This window comes from Diadema antillarum, unplaced genomic scaffold (assembly GCF_040938485.1).
Source record: "Diadema antillarum isolate AM-2024a unplaced genomic scaffold, OU_Dant_1.0 seq00000876_RagTag, whole genome shotgun sequence".
Lineage (NCBI taxonomy): Eukaryota > Metazoa > Echinodermata > Echinoidea > Diadematoida > Diadematidae > Diadema > Diadema antillarum.
In genome coordinates, this window is record NW_027271740.1 from 953,845 (window position 1) to 974,076 (window position 20,232).

At 38.0% G+C, this 20,232-nt stretch overlaps 1 protein-coding gene across 1 annotated transcript in view; it reads right to left on the bottom strand.

Annotated features, from left to right (window-relative positions):
- The window catches only part of LOC139740734 (uncharacterized), a 94,647-nt gene that overhangs the window by 57,969 nt on the left and 16,446 nt on the right, over positions 1–20,232 (bottom strand). Inside the window, exons 5-11 of the mRNA XM_071651302.1 lie at positions 19,996–20,016; positions 18,034–18,197; positions 17,024–17,170; positions 16,094–16,189; positions 10,908–10,995; positions 10,315–10,453; positions 8,130–8,204 (exon numbers count right to left, since the gene is read on the bottom strand). Coding sequence (XP_071507403.1) covers positions 8,130–8,204; positions 10,315–10,453; positions 10,908–10,995; positions 16,094–16,189; positions 17,024–17,170; positions 18,034–18,197; positions 19,996–20,016 — 730 coding nt within the window. The remainder of the gene's footprint in view (positions 1–8,129; positions 8,205–10,314; positions 10,454–10,907; positions 10,996–16,093; positions 16,190–17,023; positions 17,171–18,033; positions 18,198–19,995; positions 20,017–20,232) is intronic.

Below are 20,232 nucleotides of genomic sequence, written 5' to 3' on the forward strand. Positions count from 1 at the left end.
AATTATTGTGATCCAGTTTATCACGTTATATATAGATTTTCATTCTTGAATGATTTCATAATCATTTTGATTAACAAATCCTGCAGAAATTTATTTTCAACAATATGAGAAACACAAGAAGTGGGATCATTTGGCTGAGATTTTCAGTTATTTGGAATTTTGACAGCATTATTACAGTATGATAGCATGGCCTTAATTCATATAAACTAGACTAAGTTGATAACTCTTGAACTTGAGAATCAAATTTCTATACCCTGTGAGCAAGGGTAACATTGTCTCATTTACTGCTTTGTTTCACCACATCATATTCTCAATGGAATATCCTGGTTAATCCCGTGCGCCAATATCTCTGTAGATAACTTAATTGGACCAAGTATCGACAAACTCCACTGAAGGATATTACTTTAGATGAGTGAACGAGATCTGAGGGGTAAAAATAGATATTGACTATAGTTGTGGAGAATCTCCATGGGCTAAGGCCCCCCCCCCCCAAATTGGTTTGTTTGCCCTTCGCGACCGACCGAAAATCACAGAAATTTCGGGTCGCGTTTTTTTTCTTTTTTTTTCTTTTTTTTTGCTCTTAGAAGTATATATTTTTCCACATCTTCTACATCTTCTACAAATTTGTGAACGGTTTTAAACCCCAAATTATCCATTTTACGCTAAAGAAAGAATGAAAAAGAGTCCAAAAATGTGTTTTTTTTTCATCTCATCGACCCGTTGTAATTGTGTTCGGGCCGCGCGGGGCCGCAGGCTAAGTTTTATAGCATGCATTGCATGCTAGCTACCTTTTTGGCTCATGTGCGTGCACGCATGCGCACGAAATCCAATCAATGCATGCATATGCGCGTAGATAGTGCGCTAGCTAGCTAGATACCGTTCCGGCCGCGGCACAGCGCTCCAGCGCGACTGCCAAGATGGCTACTTTTGCAGCATCCGTTGCCAGCTGTCGTGACACCAAAACTGTTTGGAGTTCAGTTGCCAGCATCTCACTGGAAGGTACTTTTTTTTGAGCTGTTTGAAAAATTTAACAAAGATGAACATTATAAGTGTTTGTCAGTGAGTGTTTCTGCCTCGCGTACCGGGCCCTGGCAAGACGTAAATTTGAATGAATCCCTTGGAGTTTTGAGTGCATTGACATGGAAAAAAGGGTACCCTGTATTTATTAAAAAAAAACAAAAAAAAAACAACGACCTAGCGACCCTCTTGGGTTTTGACAATTAAGGGCAAACAAACAATTTTTTTTTTGGCCTAATCACAGGGCTTGAACTTGAAAGCTCATCCCCTATTGTTAAAGAGTTTGAAGTTGAGGGAAATAGTACACTCATGAGAAGAGTAACATAATGAAGTTATGACGCTGTAATTTTCCTCATTTGACAAGAACATGTTTTATCTGTTCACTCATCATTGTTTTAATTGTAAAAATTTTCATCCCAGCAAATCAGCATATCAAGTAGTCTGTCCTCTCACACTGCCAGGACATGAAATATTGATATCATATTATAGAGGTCAATAAAGAATCAAGTCACGTAGTATCTGAGAATACTTCTATGACAAATCACAACGATTCTTTCCTGAATTACATCCAAACACTTCATTACTAGAACATGACTTGGATGTCACTACTACTTACAGCACTCAACAACAGCAACAGAAATGGATGCACTGCACAGGTAAGATAAATATCTTCCATGCCACCCTTCCCCTCCCCCTCACCCCCCCCCCCCCCCCCCCCACACACATGCACACAAAAGACACAGATAGTTGTGACCAAAACAAAAATACTGTGTTGTCTCCTTCACTTAAAATTGTGATACTGAATTTGCAAAAAAATTGCAAGATAAATGTATTGCTTTACATTCTGATACATTGTTGATACCCTGATAATGTGATGGCATTAAGTATTAATTGGCTTGCTACTTGATTGTTCCAAACATCTGCCAAGCATGTATATCAAGCAATCAATTAGCCATATCCCTATAAGGTCATTAATGAAGAATGAGTATGCATGTTCATTTCCAGCTATTAGCCTTAACACCACTCCGTGGAACTAAAAATGAGAGTAGCTGAGTAAACTGACCCTTGTCTAGGTTTCAACAAGACCATCTAAAAGTTGAGGCAAAAACTAGGAGACAGCAGTTTGTCAATTTTATTACTGCAATCAACAGTCATGAATAAATAGCCACATCCCCTTTAAGTGGCCTGAAGGTAGCAGAATGACTAGGCACATTTCTCCCTTCTCTTACCTACCCTCTTTGCCCCATCCCTCCCTCCCTCCCTCTTCCTCTCTTTCAATATCGATCACATACTTTTTTTTCACTGCCAAAGTACATGTCCAGAACACAAGTCTTCAAAAAATAGGAATGGCTGTCACTGCAGAGATCATATGAGTCTAGAAAATTTGACTGACATGAGTCTCAAAGATAGCAGTTCATCATTTAATGTTCTTAGCATGACTGTGTGTTAGCAGAGCTTTAGATAGCAGGTCTGTCTATTCCATTCAGCATGACACTTTCTATGGATGGCGAACAAGGCAATCTGCATGTATGAGTCAACTGTTTTTGTCACAGTGTGGTTTCTGTGATACTACTACTCATAACTTTGTGGGGCTTTTAAAACAAATGCATGACAGTGATGGTATCCCATTCTCATTTCTCATCAGTACTGTGTATCAGTATTCAACTGATGTTATAGCACTCACCATGAGGCTAGATGGTATCAATGTTGTTACCATCCAAACCCGTGTAGCTACAATTCACAAATACAGCTTTTCTTTCTCACACTGTCTCATTGGGCACAGGTATCTTGCTTTGTGTAGTTTGGGTAATGACAGCAAACTTCTAGAGAAGTAACCGGCAAAACTTCCTGCATGTACTATAGGCAAGTTTCTCACTTCTTGTAAAACTATGTATAGTTTTATGCCGTGTGACCACGCTCGACTGCAACTTCATGTAGTTTGTGACACCATGATAGATCCATTCACGTTGTTTCTGCACATTGTGCATTCTTTTGTACGCTGCTGCATGTTTACATTTTTTTTCCTGCGAGAAACTGAAAGTATCCATAGTTTCCTATGACTGAAATTACGCATAGTTTTGTCGTAGTGTGACAGAGTGCTCAAACTTCTGAAAGTTATAGGGAAGCAAACTATGTGTAGTTTTGCGTAGTTTGACCATGGGTATATATAGTCATTGTAATGGACTGCCCTGCAGGCTTCATTCTATGTGGGACAAAGTGAAAACAGTACTAAACCCACTTGTGTGTCGTCCACAGCGCAGTAGGTCAATGACCAGATATTTAGGCAATACAATATGAAAACTAGCCATCAGATCAACCACCATGATATCTAAGGACTGATCATTTCTCCCTCATGGCAAGGTATCGCCTTCTGACTTGCTTCAAGACATGTCAACTAATAACAAATGTCTTTACTCAGTCATGTCTATGAACAGCAATGCTTGTTGATTAGAATCAAATCTACTTAATAACCTATACAAGTGCAGTGATGGCATCATTTCATCCTACTGGTTTAAACTTTATTCTGGATTCGACTGTATACCTTTGAAACAAACATTATTTGAATTTAAATGTGTCAGTTTTATGTCAATATATCTTTAAACCCTCTCATTCCATAAGAGTTTGTTTCTTTGTATTACAGACATGCAAAAGCTCATTCCGAATAAATATTCATTCTCCTATGCTGTTGATTCGTGCACAGATACATGTGTGCACACACTTATACTATAAAATTATTACCTCCGCCAAGGGAGGAGGTTATGTTTTCGTTACCGTTGGTTTGTTTGTTTGTTTGTTAGTTAGTTAGTTAGTTAGTTAGTTTGTCTGTGTGCAAAATAATTCAAAAAGTAGTTAACGGATTGGGATGAAACTTGCAGGAAAGGTTGAGAATGACACAAGTAACAAACGATTAACTTTTGGTAGTGATCCGAAAATTTTGGGGGAATTTATGAAGGATTTTTGATATTTTGGCAGGTAGGGTCAATGAACTTGGGAGTTCAGGCTGCGCGTATTTGAGGTTTGCATGCGCGCACTAAAGGCATGCGCGCACTAAAGTGCGTGCTCTAGTTTCTGCTAGGGCAAGGCGCGCCGTGCAGCTGAGGGTTTATGACGTAACAAAGGCTTATACATGGGGAAATCGGGCGACTTGCAGCACACAATGCTATAAGTATGTATGGTGGAAATCACTGATATCTCTATGGATGAACAAGATCAGTGGTGGAAATGAGCTGCATACTTGGCGGAGGTCTGCGCTCTCAGAGTGCTTTTCTAGTTATTTTAGTTTCAGCCTTAAATCATTAAACAGCATCTGGAATGAACATATTTTGTGCATGAACAGATAAACATAGTAACCTTCAAACTGCAGAAATGACACATTGATAAAACATACAGTATATTTGTCTTGATGTTGTTGCTTTCCTAGCAGCACTAAATAATGTTCTGATAAGATGCAGATTAATGTACATTAAAAGACAGACAAAGCAATCTCACTTGATGTACACTGTGCAGCTATCTATCAGCAGAATGCCCTCTGTTGGAACATCCCTTACGCACACAATATATGAGCTTGTCAATATCAATAACTAGTACCATCTAATTCAATTGGTGTCTGAGTACAGCTATCCTGACAAATGCCATAAACATGTATGCAAACACGGACCCTTCATAAACATGAACAGCCTGAACAAGACATCCAAACAGAGACACTACATCAGGCAAAACATTGTAGGAGTTTCATTGATATTTGAGGACACCAAAGAACGAGGAGGAAAGTGCAGTGAATGCCAGTCAGGAGTGGATAGATGGCAGCTAAAACATCTGCTGGGGTAGAGTACTCGTCACCTTGGAGACAGACAAGGTCTTACCGCATCACCTTCCGCATTGTGTGAGGGATGCGCAATGTCAGTGCATCCTGAAAGCTCGTCACTCTACAGTGAGTGAGAGGGATGGCTATTCCAGTTGGCAGTGCAACAAGATGGGTTTTGTAATGGGGTGAAGGGATTTTTCCACCACTCCACATAGCTGCAATTACAATCAGGCATTGGTAGCGGAGCAATCAGGGGTGCACATCGTTTATCTATCATCAAATCATCATTAAAATACCATGAGTTATTTGGTTGTCCACTTCCTGTCACATGCCATCACTTTGAGTGACGCTTGATGAAGTTTTACAATCACTGACTGGCTAGTTGGCCAGGAATGACAGAATAATGCACACTCACCTTCATTTTCTTTCTGCGCATGGAAATGTTTAATCAACACTCTAATCACAGTCATAAAAATGAATTCCCACATCCCTGATGAAAAAATATCATTTAATTACACTTTAGCAATGTTTTTACACACAAAGGTCACTATACTGTGAAAACCTCAGTCTGCTTAAGTGATATCAAAGGTCATTCCCTACTTAATATGCAAACTTTCAAGTCATTTAAAAGACATGCCATGAAGTGGATTAGTACACACAAATTGCACACCTTGGTATCACAGTCGACCTCCTACATGTCCACCAAGCAACACTGTTATTGGGCAAAATGGTTGTTCCAAAAAAGTCAAAATGTCATTCTGAAGTAGCTCTTGTCTTGTAAGGGAGATAACTTGTATGGTGAAGTCAGCATCTCTCATCAAAACACATTTGAAGAGTACAATCACAACAACAGAATTTCATATTTCTATTTTTTTTTTTCATTCACATCAATCTTTCACCTGAAAAGTCATGTATTTATGTTTGATCTACTTTCGTACATAAATCCTTTGGACCAGCAGCTTGTCTGGCACTGGAATCAATAAGACATGATGATAGTTATTAATGAAATCTATTATAAAGAGAGTGACATTTTCCAGGTGTACTCTGTATATCAATAAAGCAATTTTGACCTACATGTTGTCTAAGAAGGGAGGTGAGATTCCTACCTCCCTGGTATAAGAAAGTTTTCCTGTTTCGGCCACATTTTGTGGTTGTCTGTGAATTGGGACGGTCCTTTAACCAAAGCTGAGAGGACTTAAATGATCTACTTTTAGCCCTGCCACATCTCACTTCAATTCAGTCAGAATGTGAATTACAATGACAGCATGATGAGTGCTGTTTGGATTTTACAGTCTTTCATTATCATTGTCATACATTTTTTTTTAATGATGTTTATGTACATACTTTGTGTACGTTATCCATACTGGACGTCCCAGTCAAGCTTTTCATAGCTTATGACGATCCAGACAAAATGTGTAATATGTTTCATGTACAAACTATGTGCATATTTGTGAATAATGTATGTATATGCATTTTGTGAATAAATCATATCAAATCAAATCAAATCAAATAATCGACACGTATAAAAAGTCATTTGAATTTGTATCTCCATCTAATGACACTAAACCTTGAAGGACTTTCTTCCACATAGTAATTCAAATGGAAATAACAGGAGAAGGTGACTGAGCTTGAATGCCTTGCATCACACCCACAGCATTCTCAAGATGGAAGGAGGAGAAGCCATATTGAGAGTTACTTAACACTCATCAGTATGTAGAAGTTCAGTTGAGTTTGTATCTCATCTAGTAATGGAGGCAGCTGGTGGGTACCAACAGCATTTGGCCGACCTATTTTCAGGCCTTATGGATGTATCATTATACTGTCAATCTGTGGGCAGAGACCGTCGAATGACATGACTGGCACAGAGGGAAAGGTGTCTGTCAGTAGCACACCTGGGCGCATTCTTGCAGTGGATCCAAACCCCACATCACAAATCAGGTTTAGAGTATCAGGTTTGTCCAGCAATGTGTTGGTAAGCACAGCAACAGAACACACAAATATTCTTTGGTTTCATGAAAAGTTACTTAATGAAATGAATGCATATTTACCCTAGTCTTCCCTACACAGGTTCGGTATTTTCCGTCACTCAACACACATTACTCTCTCATTTCAACTTAAGCCTAAATTAAAAGACCACATTAAGAGTCACAACCCCATTCCACTCCCTGCCCCTTCCACATTAAAAAAAAAAGGCATATTCCTCACAAAATTCACTTAACTAAGTTCCTCCTGCAGTGTGGAAATACCTCAATTGATTTAATCATGAGCATACTGAAATAGCCCCCAAAAGGTTTGTTTTAAGTTGGTAGACATAAATGACAATGATGAAGGGAGACAGGACCTTGTGTTGACGTCAGCCAGGGAATGAAAAGATGACCTTGGTATGTACAATGAGAGCAACCGGCTACAATCTCTGGCCTCGCAGTCTGCACTCTCATTGTACCTGTATGCTTCATATCCATCAAGCACTGCTTCACTATTCCATATGGATGGGCTATGACACTGCCCATTTATTAAGCCAAGAAGCTGTACAATATCATCTTACTATCCAAACCTTTTAGAGTAATCAATTATGATCTATAAGCTCTAGTAACAATCAATATAAGGGAACGGACTAACACTGTAACAAACTGAAGTAGACTTCAACAAGAGTGTGCAAATACACGTATCAATATTTAGCTCTACACATAAAATAACCATAATAAACATATGAAGATAGGCAACTATAGGTATCCATTAAGACAAAGGAAGAACTCCTATCAGTATAGGACTGTGATGACCGATTGTACGAAAATCAAAACCTTACTAATTATACAATAAAAGTCATATATTCCACTGAATTCTCACACTGTAAATTATCTTTCTCTCTCTTCTCTCTTTGTTGTTGTTGTTGTTGTTGTTGTATATTTTGGGTATCATTATTCATCTGCTTGGTACTCAAGCTGACTGAAAGTATGACTTTTCTTTTATGTGCATGAGGGTATTCACTTTGGCTAGCTTGAAAGATGATTGAAAAATGACAGTCACAAAGTGATTAATTCTCTTGCGCAAAAAAAAAAAGAGAAAGAAAATAAATGCTTGTTTATGTTGATGAATGACAATTTGTCAATCACCTCCAATACAATAAAATCAGTGATGTTTCATGCATCAAACAAAGAATTACTGTAAAAGTGGAAATTTTCACGGTGTGAAAATTTTCGTGCATTTCGTGCAACCAGAAGATAGTGTGAAATAAAAGCAAGCAATATTTTTGCATGCCATATGTTCTCAAGTAGTTAATATCCTAATTCTGCTGAATTCATCTTACCTGCAATCTACGAACTCTCTTCACTTGTTTGATCTTTCCATCATAATGAAGTGGACCATCATCCACTGAAGGCTCCTAGAGGCATCAAACAGAAAGAAGTGTCAAACCCTTTCAAGTGGTACATAAAGGCAAATATAGTAATTCTACTGAACACACTGTCCTCTCTCTTCAAAATCTAGGTGACACTTCATTTCTCTTTTGAAGAATACACATTTGGTATGTCATTTTTGCAGTCTCTGAAACAAAATGGGCAAAAACAGGACTGGATCTTCACAAACATCTTTTTCTGCAGAAGTTTACATTGTTTCTTACTTCTGTCATTTGATCTATATTGTAATAAACAAGGAAGATGTTGAAATCAATTACTGAGTTGTCCCAAGCTACATTTTTATTGAAGTTCTTGCTAAAGCAAAACAAGTCATACAAATTTCAGGCTGTACTGGCAACTTCAATTATGCTCACTCCAGAATGGATATTCTGCTTTAGCTGCTAATGTTATACAAATATGATATCCTCATCAAGAATGATAATCAAAATACAGCATCACTATCTCTACAGAACTTAATTATCTGAAGAGGTTATCAAAGATGAAAAATGCAAAATGATTTGAAAAGCGAAATAGTCAGATGAGAGATTTTGTGTTTTTTCAATACAGGCAAATCCTGTTATGACAAAGACCTCAGGACTGGCAATTCTCTTTCAGTATATATTGAAATTTTGCTACAGCCAAACACTAAAGTATGTAAAAAGATACAGATAATAATTTGGGGAACTGAATTTCTACTTCATTGTAACAAGAATTTTGTCAAAACCATATACTTCTTAAGGGAAGTGCAATGTATTCGGTATTCTGAACCACAGGGAGTTAGTGTATTGGACAGAAAAAGACTTTTGGAGGAATATGAAACTCATTTAACTTATGACTGAAAAAAAAAAACCCAAAACATTGTAAGTCAAATTGTTAGTGCTGCAATCTCATTGAGTTGGCAAAGGAGATATTTTGTACAACAAACTTTCTCAGGGATTCACTTTGAAGTCATTTTCTCAAAATCTCCAATTCTCACACTCTCGCTTAAGATGTACTTTCTCCCACTTAACATTTAGCCTTCTCTAGCTCAACTTTAGTTGCAGGGGGAGGGCATGGGAGGGGGCAGGGCCTCCCCTCAGTAGGGAGATTTGTTTAATTTGGGATATAAAATTATGAGATTTGAAGCATACCTGTGAGGCAATTTTGTAAATGTAATTGCATTACAGGTATGCACCAAATCTCATGCTTTTATCAATAACTGGTTTTCTGAGAATAAAATGCAAACAGGACATTTTATAATTTACTTCTGGATTGAAAATTACTTTTTTTCCTTGCCACACCTGGAGGTGTGAGAAATGGATGCTGGGCGTGTGAGCGTGAGATGAGGAACTGAGGTGTGAGTCTCACGCCGGAGGCATATCTCTCCCTCATATTTCAGCAAATGTGGATTTCATAATTTGCTTGAAATATATATATGTATATAAATAGTGCGAGAGATAATTCCCTTCCCAAACGTACGCAGTGCCTCATTGTGGGTAGCATATACTGAAAAAAATTGGACTGAGGCGGACGTTGCTCTCGAGAGCAACGTCCACCTCAGTCCAATTTCTTTCAGTATAAGGTGAAGCGGGCTTGGCCTCGTACGTTGTGGGTGCTGCATTATCTTTATGTAGATGTGACAGAGGAATGACTGCTCGCAGACGTTGCAGTATGTTCATTATAATAGCCTTTTATTCTCCCGAGCTTTCGACCGAGTTACCGGTCTTCTTCAAGGGCTTTTAAGGCATTGGGGGTATGCCTGCTGTGTGTGAGGTCAGTGACACTGACACCCCTGACACCACACACAAGAGAAAAGAGGCAAGAAAGTTTGGCAAGGTATGCTAACAGTGTGAAATTAGAAACATGGACTACAGAGCTGCCAAGTTTCCTTGATTCTGCAGAAGGACCCCTGGAAAAAAAAATCAGATATCTCTTCAGGTCCTGACAAGAAGATGGAAGAGCATCCTTGATTTGGGATTATTTCTACCTATTATGAGATGCATGTAGCACACGAAAATCTCTCTGATGTTCATGTGTGAATGTTGCTAGTCCTGGGACTGGTGAAATGTGCTGTCATGTGTTGGATTAAGAGTTGTGAGGAAACATGAGAGAACTCACCAAGAGATTCTTAGCTCTTTGTAGCTCTGGTCGAATGTCCAAGGCAATCTCTTCCATCTTGGATGACTGCAACCTCTGCTTCCTCCTGCTTGATTTCTCTGATGAGAGTGGGGGTGTGGTCGACTCACCAGCTTCTTGACTGAGATCAAGGAAGAAAATGATTTATACTGGTTATCTGTCTCCATGGAAACACGACTTCAAACTGAGTTTGTGATTGAATTGCATTGCAACATCTATCTGACTGCAGTGCTACAATGTACATGAACAATGAATTTTCCTGAACTGGCAGTTATGGCTGGTAATTCATTCACATCTAAGACTAGATGAATAAATACTCTGCATCTTGAACTGTGTTTGTAAGGTAGTGACCATGCAAACTTGTAGACATAAACCTGGAGATGTAGGATGTAAAAATAAAACATATACTAGACCCTGTAACAACGCACAGCTTGCTATGAAAGAACAATATAAAATCTTTCCATATTATTGTAATATGAGGAAAAATGTAAATATTATATTCATACTGATTGGTAGTTACAAGTTATAAAAGTTTCCCCTTATACACTCAGACACCACTGAGAGTGTTTACATACCGGTCATCTGGCTGATCCCCTTCCTCTTTTGGTGTGTCTGTGCAAGGACTGGACGTTCGTGCAGCTGTCACAGCAATGTTCAGCTCCACTGGATTATGGACAGCGAGCATGTTATGACAGCATGTTTCAGGTTTATTCAAAAGATCTTAATTCAGTTCAGTCATAATACACAACAAGAGTTTCAGTAAGACAGACAGACACACAACACATTGTTCACAATGATAAGTGAGGTTTTGGAGGGAGGAAATACAACGTAGCATGACTTTAATATCATCATCATTGAAAGATAAGAAACTGTACAAACTGTGTGAATCATGCCATAATAGCATTTAAAGAACAAATACAAAAATGAAAAGCTTCAAACATGCACAATAGGAAGCAATAAAAGTGGCAAAAAAAGGAAAAAATTGCAAGCTTTGGAAACACAAGGTGCCAGTTAACAGATAAAGCCTTTTCAGTCCATCAAATTGATACTAAATCAAATCTGAACACAAGAAAGAAAAAAAAAAACCTATTAAAACGTCAGGCTTTATATCCATCAAAGAAATAGAAAAAGAAAAAGAGACCATGAAAAGCTGAATTTCTTGCTTCAACATGCAAACATCAGCAGCTCACCTACATCTGAGACTGTGGATTCTGTTTCAGTGACTGATATGACTTCTCAGGTGTAGAATGAAGGAAACACATACAGAGAAAGCCACAGAAACAAGGAAATGAGTGAGGAAGATAGATCTTCACTGCGAATACATCTAAGGGTAAATGTTGCAAAACAGTAGTAACTTTCATGAAGCACTTACAAATGTATTTCAAGCAATGAATATCACAATTCATTATTACTCTTTTATAATCACTACATTTACATTTCCGTGTAAATTCCGGAACTTGATGTGAAATACTCTGTAGAATAAACCAATATTTCTTTGATGAAGATGATAATAATAATAATTTGAAGAAAGAAGAAGTGATAATATGATAGGTTTGATAGACAGAAAATAAGCAATGCATTACAGATTTGCACACTCACATTTAGACAATCACATAACATGAAGTGATGCAAAGCAGCCATGATTTGAAATAGATAACACATTATGTTCACAGAAAAGCAATTTCCAAATTGTGCCTTGCCTACTTCAGCCTACAGTGGACTCCCGTTATAACGAAGTTCTTGGGATCAGCAGTTTTTCTTTCACTATAACCAAACAAATAAATATGATAGATACATAGAATGGATGATGTTGCGGCCTGAATTTTTACTTTGTTGAAACTGGACTTTCATTATAGCCGTGTTCATGACATCGGGAGTGCACTGTATCTAGAATGCTCATTTTAAGATAGAATGTAAGAATGGAACAAATATTGAAAGTGGTAAGTGGAAATGTGCATAGGTGTCAGTGGTGAATTGCATATTTGAAGAAAAGAAACATAACTGAGTTTCCTTTGCATTACATTTCTTCAGAGCAATAAATTGTGAGAAACCAAAATGTCATAATGTAGAGAGAAGTTCTAGGTAGATCTCTAACCCAAGTTTGGATGCAAATGGAACAACAATTATTCATAAAAAAGCATCTATAGGTAAATTTGAATACTAATTTCAATACATTTACAGACAGAAAATGGATGGGCAAAGGTTGGACAATATTTCAATTTCTTAGTCCCACCTCTATTTTACCTGGTTAAACAACAGAATTTGACCACAATGCAACCTTGTGCACAGCAACAGGCAGGCATCCGCTTAACCCTAATCCCACCGGGGGGGGGGCCTTTTTGGCCCCCCTACATATCTCGTGGATCGCGCGATCCTCACGAAAATTTGCACTAAGGTAGAGGCCAATGTAATCTACAAGACTGTATACTGTAGACGTCAATATTTTCGCGCGATTAATTTTTCGCGCTTAGCGGCTCGAAAACATATTCGCGGGTTCTTAAATTCGCGCTCGGTAGCGGGTTAATACACAGTCGCTGTTTTCATCCAGCGATGCCAGCGTACGATAAGCGACGCAGCGAGCGGTGCGAGTGCAAGTACAAGCGCTCGACGTACTCGATAAATGTTCTGTAGGACTAGTACTGTAGTCGCGGGGATGTAGCACACCAATCGGCCGTGGGCTCGGTGCGTGCGATGATACTGCTATATGCTTAAACATGTCTGTACTACGTAGCAGTATCAGCGACGAAGCGCACCAGGCCACTGTGCATAGAAAATTGCGAAGATATATTCGCGCGTTTTTGAATTCGCGATAGCCGAACGTAGCGCGAAATCCGCGAAAATTAATGTACCGCGAAAATTTCCACGTTTACAGTAGTTAGATTTTTCAAATTTTAATTCAAGTATTTTATACTAATTAATTTATGCTAATTTATGCAAAAGATTTTTGATTTTTGGTGAACATATTCTTTTCAATATCCTCAACAATAATATTGAAGCAAAAATTCGGCTTCATAATTATTTCTTATGTATTTTTTGTTTATTGAATTTCTTATGTATTTCTATGTTTTTTACTTTTTGTTTTTGTTTTTTTCATCAAAATTTGTCGCAGAAACTTTTTAAAGCATAATCAGGCTAAAACAAATCATTATCAGTCATTGAAAGTAAAAATATTTATTTTCATATGAATTGCAAAAACATAATTTACATTAGATTTGTACACAAAATCACCTTTTTGAGCAATTTTTGGGCCGACGAATTTTTTTCAAAGGGGCGTGGCTTCAAAACGGTATGCCCGGGAGCAACAAATTTGGTCTCAAAAGTTGCGCAATACTTGAAAAAAAAAAGTCATAAAATGTCGCGGCAAGAGCATCACGCGTTGTGGAATAATCACCCGAAACGACGAGGGGGGAGGGCCAAAGTGGCCCCCCGTTGGGAATAGGGTTAAAATATACTAGCTATTTATAATCAATTGCAGATACTTCAGTGAAAGTATATTAGCTTGTTCCTATTTCAGCTGTAGCCACTGCACTTAAATTCCTATAGGTTGACATAAAAAAGTGAAAAATGCTCAGAATTACGATAGAAATTTGACACACTACAAGAATAGCATGTGCTGCTCACAGGATGTCCGATGGACACAGGTCTTAGTATATTGTACTAGTTAAGAAAACTGCTCTCTATAGCAGCATGGGGAAAGAGTCGGGGAGAAAAGATGGTTGCATTGTAGTAGACTTTAGAGCAAAGTGCCCTTGAATCCCAGAAACTTAGGTTCACAGAACCTTTCTGCATGGCTCTTATCATCAATTGAACCAGTGATAAAATGACTTGCCAAAGTGTATGCCAAACATTCTTATTCTGTGTGATTGAGTACATTGTTAATTTCCAACTTGTGTGTTCAGCATGTACATTTGTATGAAGCATTTTTTCAGGGTAAAGTGAGCAGTGTTACAATATAAAAAAGGGAAATGGGGTAAGTTTTTGTACATCAACTTAAAAAAAAGAGAAAACTACACTAAGTTGCAGGAAACAATCACCTTTCTTTGACATTGACTATTTGTAGGTAGAGGGTAAGGGGAGAAGATAGGGTTAAGAATGAAGAAGGAAACCATTCATTCAGGAATCTATTTTATCCACAAAAAAAAAAAATCAAAATACTAATATGGTGGTGCTATTTACTCTATATCCTATCTAATTTGTGAAAAATTGGGTTTCTATTCTATATAAATGATGGTGTGATAAGTGACTGTTAGGTCTATCTCATGATAAAGTCATAATCTTGATGTCCCATGTGTTTTAGGTTAATATTAATTGTTGTTGTGTAACAGGGTAATTTTGTCAAATGATGTAAATCATGAAATATGATGGTGGAAAACACATTCTCACATGAAGTAATCCAAACAATTAAATGTTATATGTGACCTTGCATCACAACACAACAAAAAAACGCATGCCCTGCTCAACCCTGCACAACCCTGCACAACCCCGCTCAAACCGATCGATAAATTGCCAAAATGCTACAATAATTAAAATGAAAGCGCTTCACATATCTACACGTATCCGTTTTTTTATTGATTCAAGTTGTAAATCTTATCGTATTTTGTATTCATGTTTGTTTCAATTCAGTTACAAACCAATGGTTATAAATGATTACATATATTTACATCACAATATTTCTTAAGGGATCATTTTCAATAAGCCTACTTTGTGCTTCCCATGATTCCGCCACTATCATATTTGACACCATGTATTTTTGTTTGTTTGTTTGTCTGCCTGTTTGTTTTTAATGCAAAGTTTGTAAACCAATTATGAAAGTGGAAATAAATGAAATGAACTGAAATGAAATGAAACATGATACCATTTATGTCACATGTAGCTTGCATTCTATGAGCATTCTATGAGGTGATTGACTAATAGGTGATGTTCCATACTGGATTTGCGAGTAAATTTTCAGATTCTGTCACTTTTTGTGTGAAAAAAATCATGCCTTTACAATAACGTAGCTTAAAGGGACTGTACAGTACTGGTTGAGGTGGGGATTCAGGTTTATAACATTCCTAAGTGAGATAATGAGAAACCTCTTATGAAATATGAAAGAGCATGTAATTTTAAGAAGGATTCAACATTTATTTGATGAAAATTGGTTTCCAAATGGCTGAGATATCAAAAAAAGTGATAATGATAAAAGGCGACAGGCCACGCCTTTTATTAGGATCTCTTTGCTTCACCTTGTTTTTGGATATCTCAGCCATTTCAAAACCGATTTTCATCAAATAAACTTTTGATACCCCTTAGAATTGCATGGTCTTTGACACCTCATAGAGTTGTTCCTGAATATCTCACAAAACGTTAAAAGCTAAATCCTCACCTCAACCAGAACTGTACACACCCTTTAAGGTCATTTGAAAGAAAAACAACTATAGATGTGTCATGTAATATCCAATCAAAGCTTGGCATTTTCTCTACAACTCTGTTCATTTCATGTACAGGGTAACAGAAATCTATAAAAGTTACATAGTTTTGAAAAAACAGAATGCTTTTCTAGAGCATGACTATGTTGCGGTCTCAGAATGATGTGGCACACAGGGGGTTTACACAATGGCACATAAAGAGTTAAACATCATTTTAAAGCATAAAGCTTGCTCTTTCAGAATCTGCCATTAATGAAAAATCAATGTCTGATGACTTTTTTGTATTTTTGTGATGCAGGGTCACATATACAGAGGTGTGAGTGGAAAAGGGGGAGGCTGAGTGAAATATTTACCTGAAGACTCTGTGTCAGACTCTGCTGGGGGTAAATACTTGGCCCTCAACTGGTTGATTCGTTCTGAAAGCTTCTTCCAGAAGCTGTATGATGGGTCTGTAGAGATGATAACACACAACATGGCAATATTCTTATTACTGTAAAACGAGAAATGTTCGCGTGCATTTTAATTTCGCGATTTTCGCGAGCGCCAAAATTCGCAAAATTGAAATGCACGCAAAATTTCTTATCTACACTATATGCATTGAACGCAAGAGCCAATTCGCGAAAATTTCTTGCCACGAAAAAGGCCGTCGGCTCCAATTCGTGAAAATTTCGTGCCGCGAATATATCATGTTTTACAGTATACATTTCAATGTGCATTCCAGTAGTCACCTAACTCTTAAATTTGTAAATCCAGTCCAGTTTATCTGCTGATTGTGAAGACTGTTACTGAGAAAAAACAAACAAACAAACAAACAAACAAACAAACAAACATTGGTACTTACAATTTCTATTGACAATTTCTCACTGATGTATAAATATTTGACTTCAGTATGCTTTCTCCCTAAAACACATCTTATGAGCACTTTTTCTGACACAACATATAACAAGTCTGCACTTTGCAAGAACCTAAATTTGTTTACATTTCTCTTATAGATGGTAAAGAGCAGCAAGGTAACATAAACCAAATTTTGTTTCAGACTGTCCCCCACTTAACTGTTAAAGATCAATTCAAATGCTGCATAAGAATACCTCAAGGAAGTCATTTTGCCATACTTTGTGGAATGCCAAATGTGAGTAGTATCCACGACTGCTTTAACCTAACGTGACGGTCTTACAGGATAAGTCGTTCTATGGACAGTATCTAGTCATAGCACCAATATATTGTTTGCTATAGTAAGCTGTTACGGTAAGAAGCCTATCAAAAGCTAAGTTCTCCTACTTTACCTCTGCTTCTGCATCTGGAACCAGTCTCGGGCCTCCCCTGGGCCAGGACCTCACTTAGCTGCCTGTATGCCTCCTTCCAGTCAACTGTATTCTCACTCATGTAGAACTCCACAAGAAGCACCAGGTCTGGGATATTATGCATGACACCTGCAGGAGGTCAAATGTGAGATCAGAGTGCTCAGGAATTCATGATCAATACACCAAATAAATCCCTGCTCCGTCTTTGTTACAAACCTTCCCCCTGAAATGACTTTAGTTCCAAGAGTTGATACATACAGTCAAACCTGCTTTAGCAGCCACCTGTCTATAGCGGCCACCTGTCTACAGCGGCCACTGAAAAATCCCCCCGAGAGAAAAGCTCTGTTAAAGACCCAGTATATAGCGGCCACCTGCCTAACGCGACCAGCGGCCACAACTGCTGTTTCCTGCGGTAATTTTCAACCTGTCTATAGTGGCCATAGACCCAATGGAGCCGTAGCCAAACAAGTAATTCAGCGTGTTTTTCTGCTTTGTAGCTGTGCCAGTCATTCCTGGGCAATGTTCAGTGATCACCACCGCTGCATTCATCACTCTTTCTGTCATAATACTGCATAAGTGTTAAGCTTTCTTCACTGTACACATGCTACTGCTACCGGCATTGTTCAATGCATGAAACACACGTGCACATGCATACGTACACACATACATGTACACGTAAGTACTTACAGATGTATACAACAATGCACACAAATTTGGATAACCTGTGTATAGCGGCCACCAGTATATAATGGCCACTTTTTTCGTCTCCCTTGGGTGGCCACTATACACAGGTTTGACTGTATATCAAATGCTTTACAACGATCTTTTGGATGATTTACAGTAGATTTCATGTTGGGACATTTCATAGCAGTGTACAAAAGCAAATGTTCAAGACAGCCATTGGATGGTTTACTTGTCCTTGCATGTCTCACATAACAATAAGGATTCAAAGCAAAGATTGATCAAGTTTGAAAAGGATGCATTGTAGTTACCTAGCTCCTTGCACTTGAAACGCCACAGTTCCTCATGGGAGACTAGAAATTGCCACCTGTGACAGACGCCCTCTACCTGCAGCAGATCGCCAGGTGACAACAAGCTGAAAACATTGAGAAGCACTCTGTCTGGCAGACTGTTGATGTCCATACGGTCTGCAAGCCTGTTACCATGGTGACAAAGAGACAGGCTTTGTTTGATATCTACACTAGAATTAATGATTGTGTTTTATATAAGAACAGTGCATTATACCACAGCACGCAACGTTCAAATAGATTTGATGGGAAAAAATTAACTGGCAGAGACCATTATGAAATATGCAGTGGTTCTACCAAGGAAAAATATTGCAATACTATAGATAAGAAAATATGAATGAAATATTTTCAAATCTATCCTTTTCACTCGCTAATGACCGCAAGTAACACGACATGTGACCCGCTACAACAAAAGGATCCTAAAGTCGCTGACGGGCGAGCCAATCATGGCCCAGAAAAATGCTATTTTCAGGCCTTTCCTTTGATCATTTAGCTTCGAAATTTTGGCAGATGATAGAAGATACATTAGACTACAAAATTATGTTAAAACAGAAATCCAAACGTTTAGACAGATTTTGGTGATCTGACTTCAAACTTGATTTTCTCGGCTCACCCGTCAGCGACTTTAGGATCCGTTTGTTGTAGCGGGTCACATATGGATATATAATTGCTGCAGAGAAAGTAGAACATGAATAATGACACCATGAACAGTGATCTTCACTGCAAACACTAAACCAGAGCAGCAAATGGAAACCTGAATTACAGGACTGAAATAAGCTTTATTTCTTGCTTGATTGGCTTGGATAAGAACTATATTAGTAACATCACTGCAAATAATGTTAATACTCTCATGTCTCTCATGGCTGTAGATACCAAAATTTTCACAACATCTTTAAACAAAGCTCCTTGAAGGTTCCTTGGATGCTATTGAGTCTATTCTTTTTTTTTAATGAAAAGTAGAAGAATTCAAAGCACAAAATGACACATGAATAGGATCATGACACTTCAACCAATGGAATTCCCTCCACAGCAAACCCTTCTACAAAGATGAACACACAGTGTATACAAATAGTGAATGGTCACGAGTGCAATGGTACATGATTTCGCACAAGGTGAAATATACATGTAGGGGCACTCAACGAGGCGAAGCCGAGTTGAATAGTGCCCCTCATCTTCACCGAGTGCGAGATCTTGTTCTATTGCACAAGTAAAGAGTGTAAGACCATACACTATGTTTTATACAACACCTCCGACGTCAACAGATGTGGTCCACACAGATTCTTGAGTTTAGCACAGAAATGGCAACAATTTTTGTGAATAGCAAAGGAGCAGCTGCAGTTACAGTCAGCCGTCAAGTGTATGCGTACGTGTACGTAAGTAGATATGTACGCATAACCAATCGGTTGAAGTTGTATAAAAAAATGTGTGACAAATGTACACGTTTGCAAGCACACTTGTAATTGATGAGTACGCGCGGCAAATTTTTGTTTACTGTGACATCAGAGCCGTGCAATGGAACACATGCGCTATCCATTTTTCGCTCAATAAAATTGCATGGCTGACAGCCACAGCGTGCAATGGTATTTTTAACTGAATGTCATGTGATGGGCAATCAACTAATTGGATAGCTACATTCTAGGAAGGTGTTGTATAAAGTGCAAGTACATGACTCAATGATGTAAAAATATTGCGAGACAGCAAGATAACATACATTATCATGATTTTACATGACTTTAAATTAAGTAACTGTATCAAATGAGCACAATGAAGATGCACAGCAATAATGTCCAATTTGTTACACACACAAACGTTGTGCAGCATAGCACCATTTTTACTACCGCAGAACACTGACCAATGAAAAACTGCAACAATTAAGGTCACACATCAAACTTTTGCACAAAAAGTACAGGCAAAGTTTGCACATACCAATGCATATATTGCTGTAACCTGAAGAGTAGATGACATATTGAGATGAACAATCAGCATGCAAAAGTCAGTAAATCATATAAAACTATACAAATCATACAAAGACATCAGTACTTAGTCAATGTCTCTATAAATCAATATGCACACAAATAGGGTTACACTACTTTTTGCAACTGACTGACAAATTGCCCTACATTGACGTAAATATGCAATAAATTAATCAGTGTTCAGTAGTAG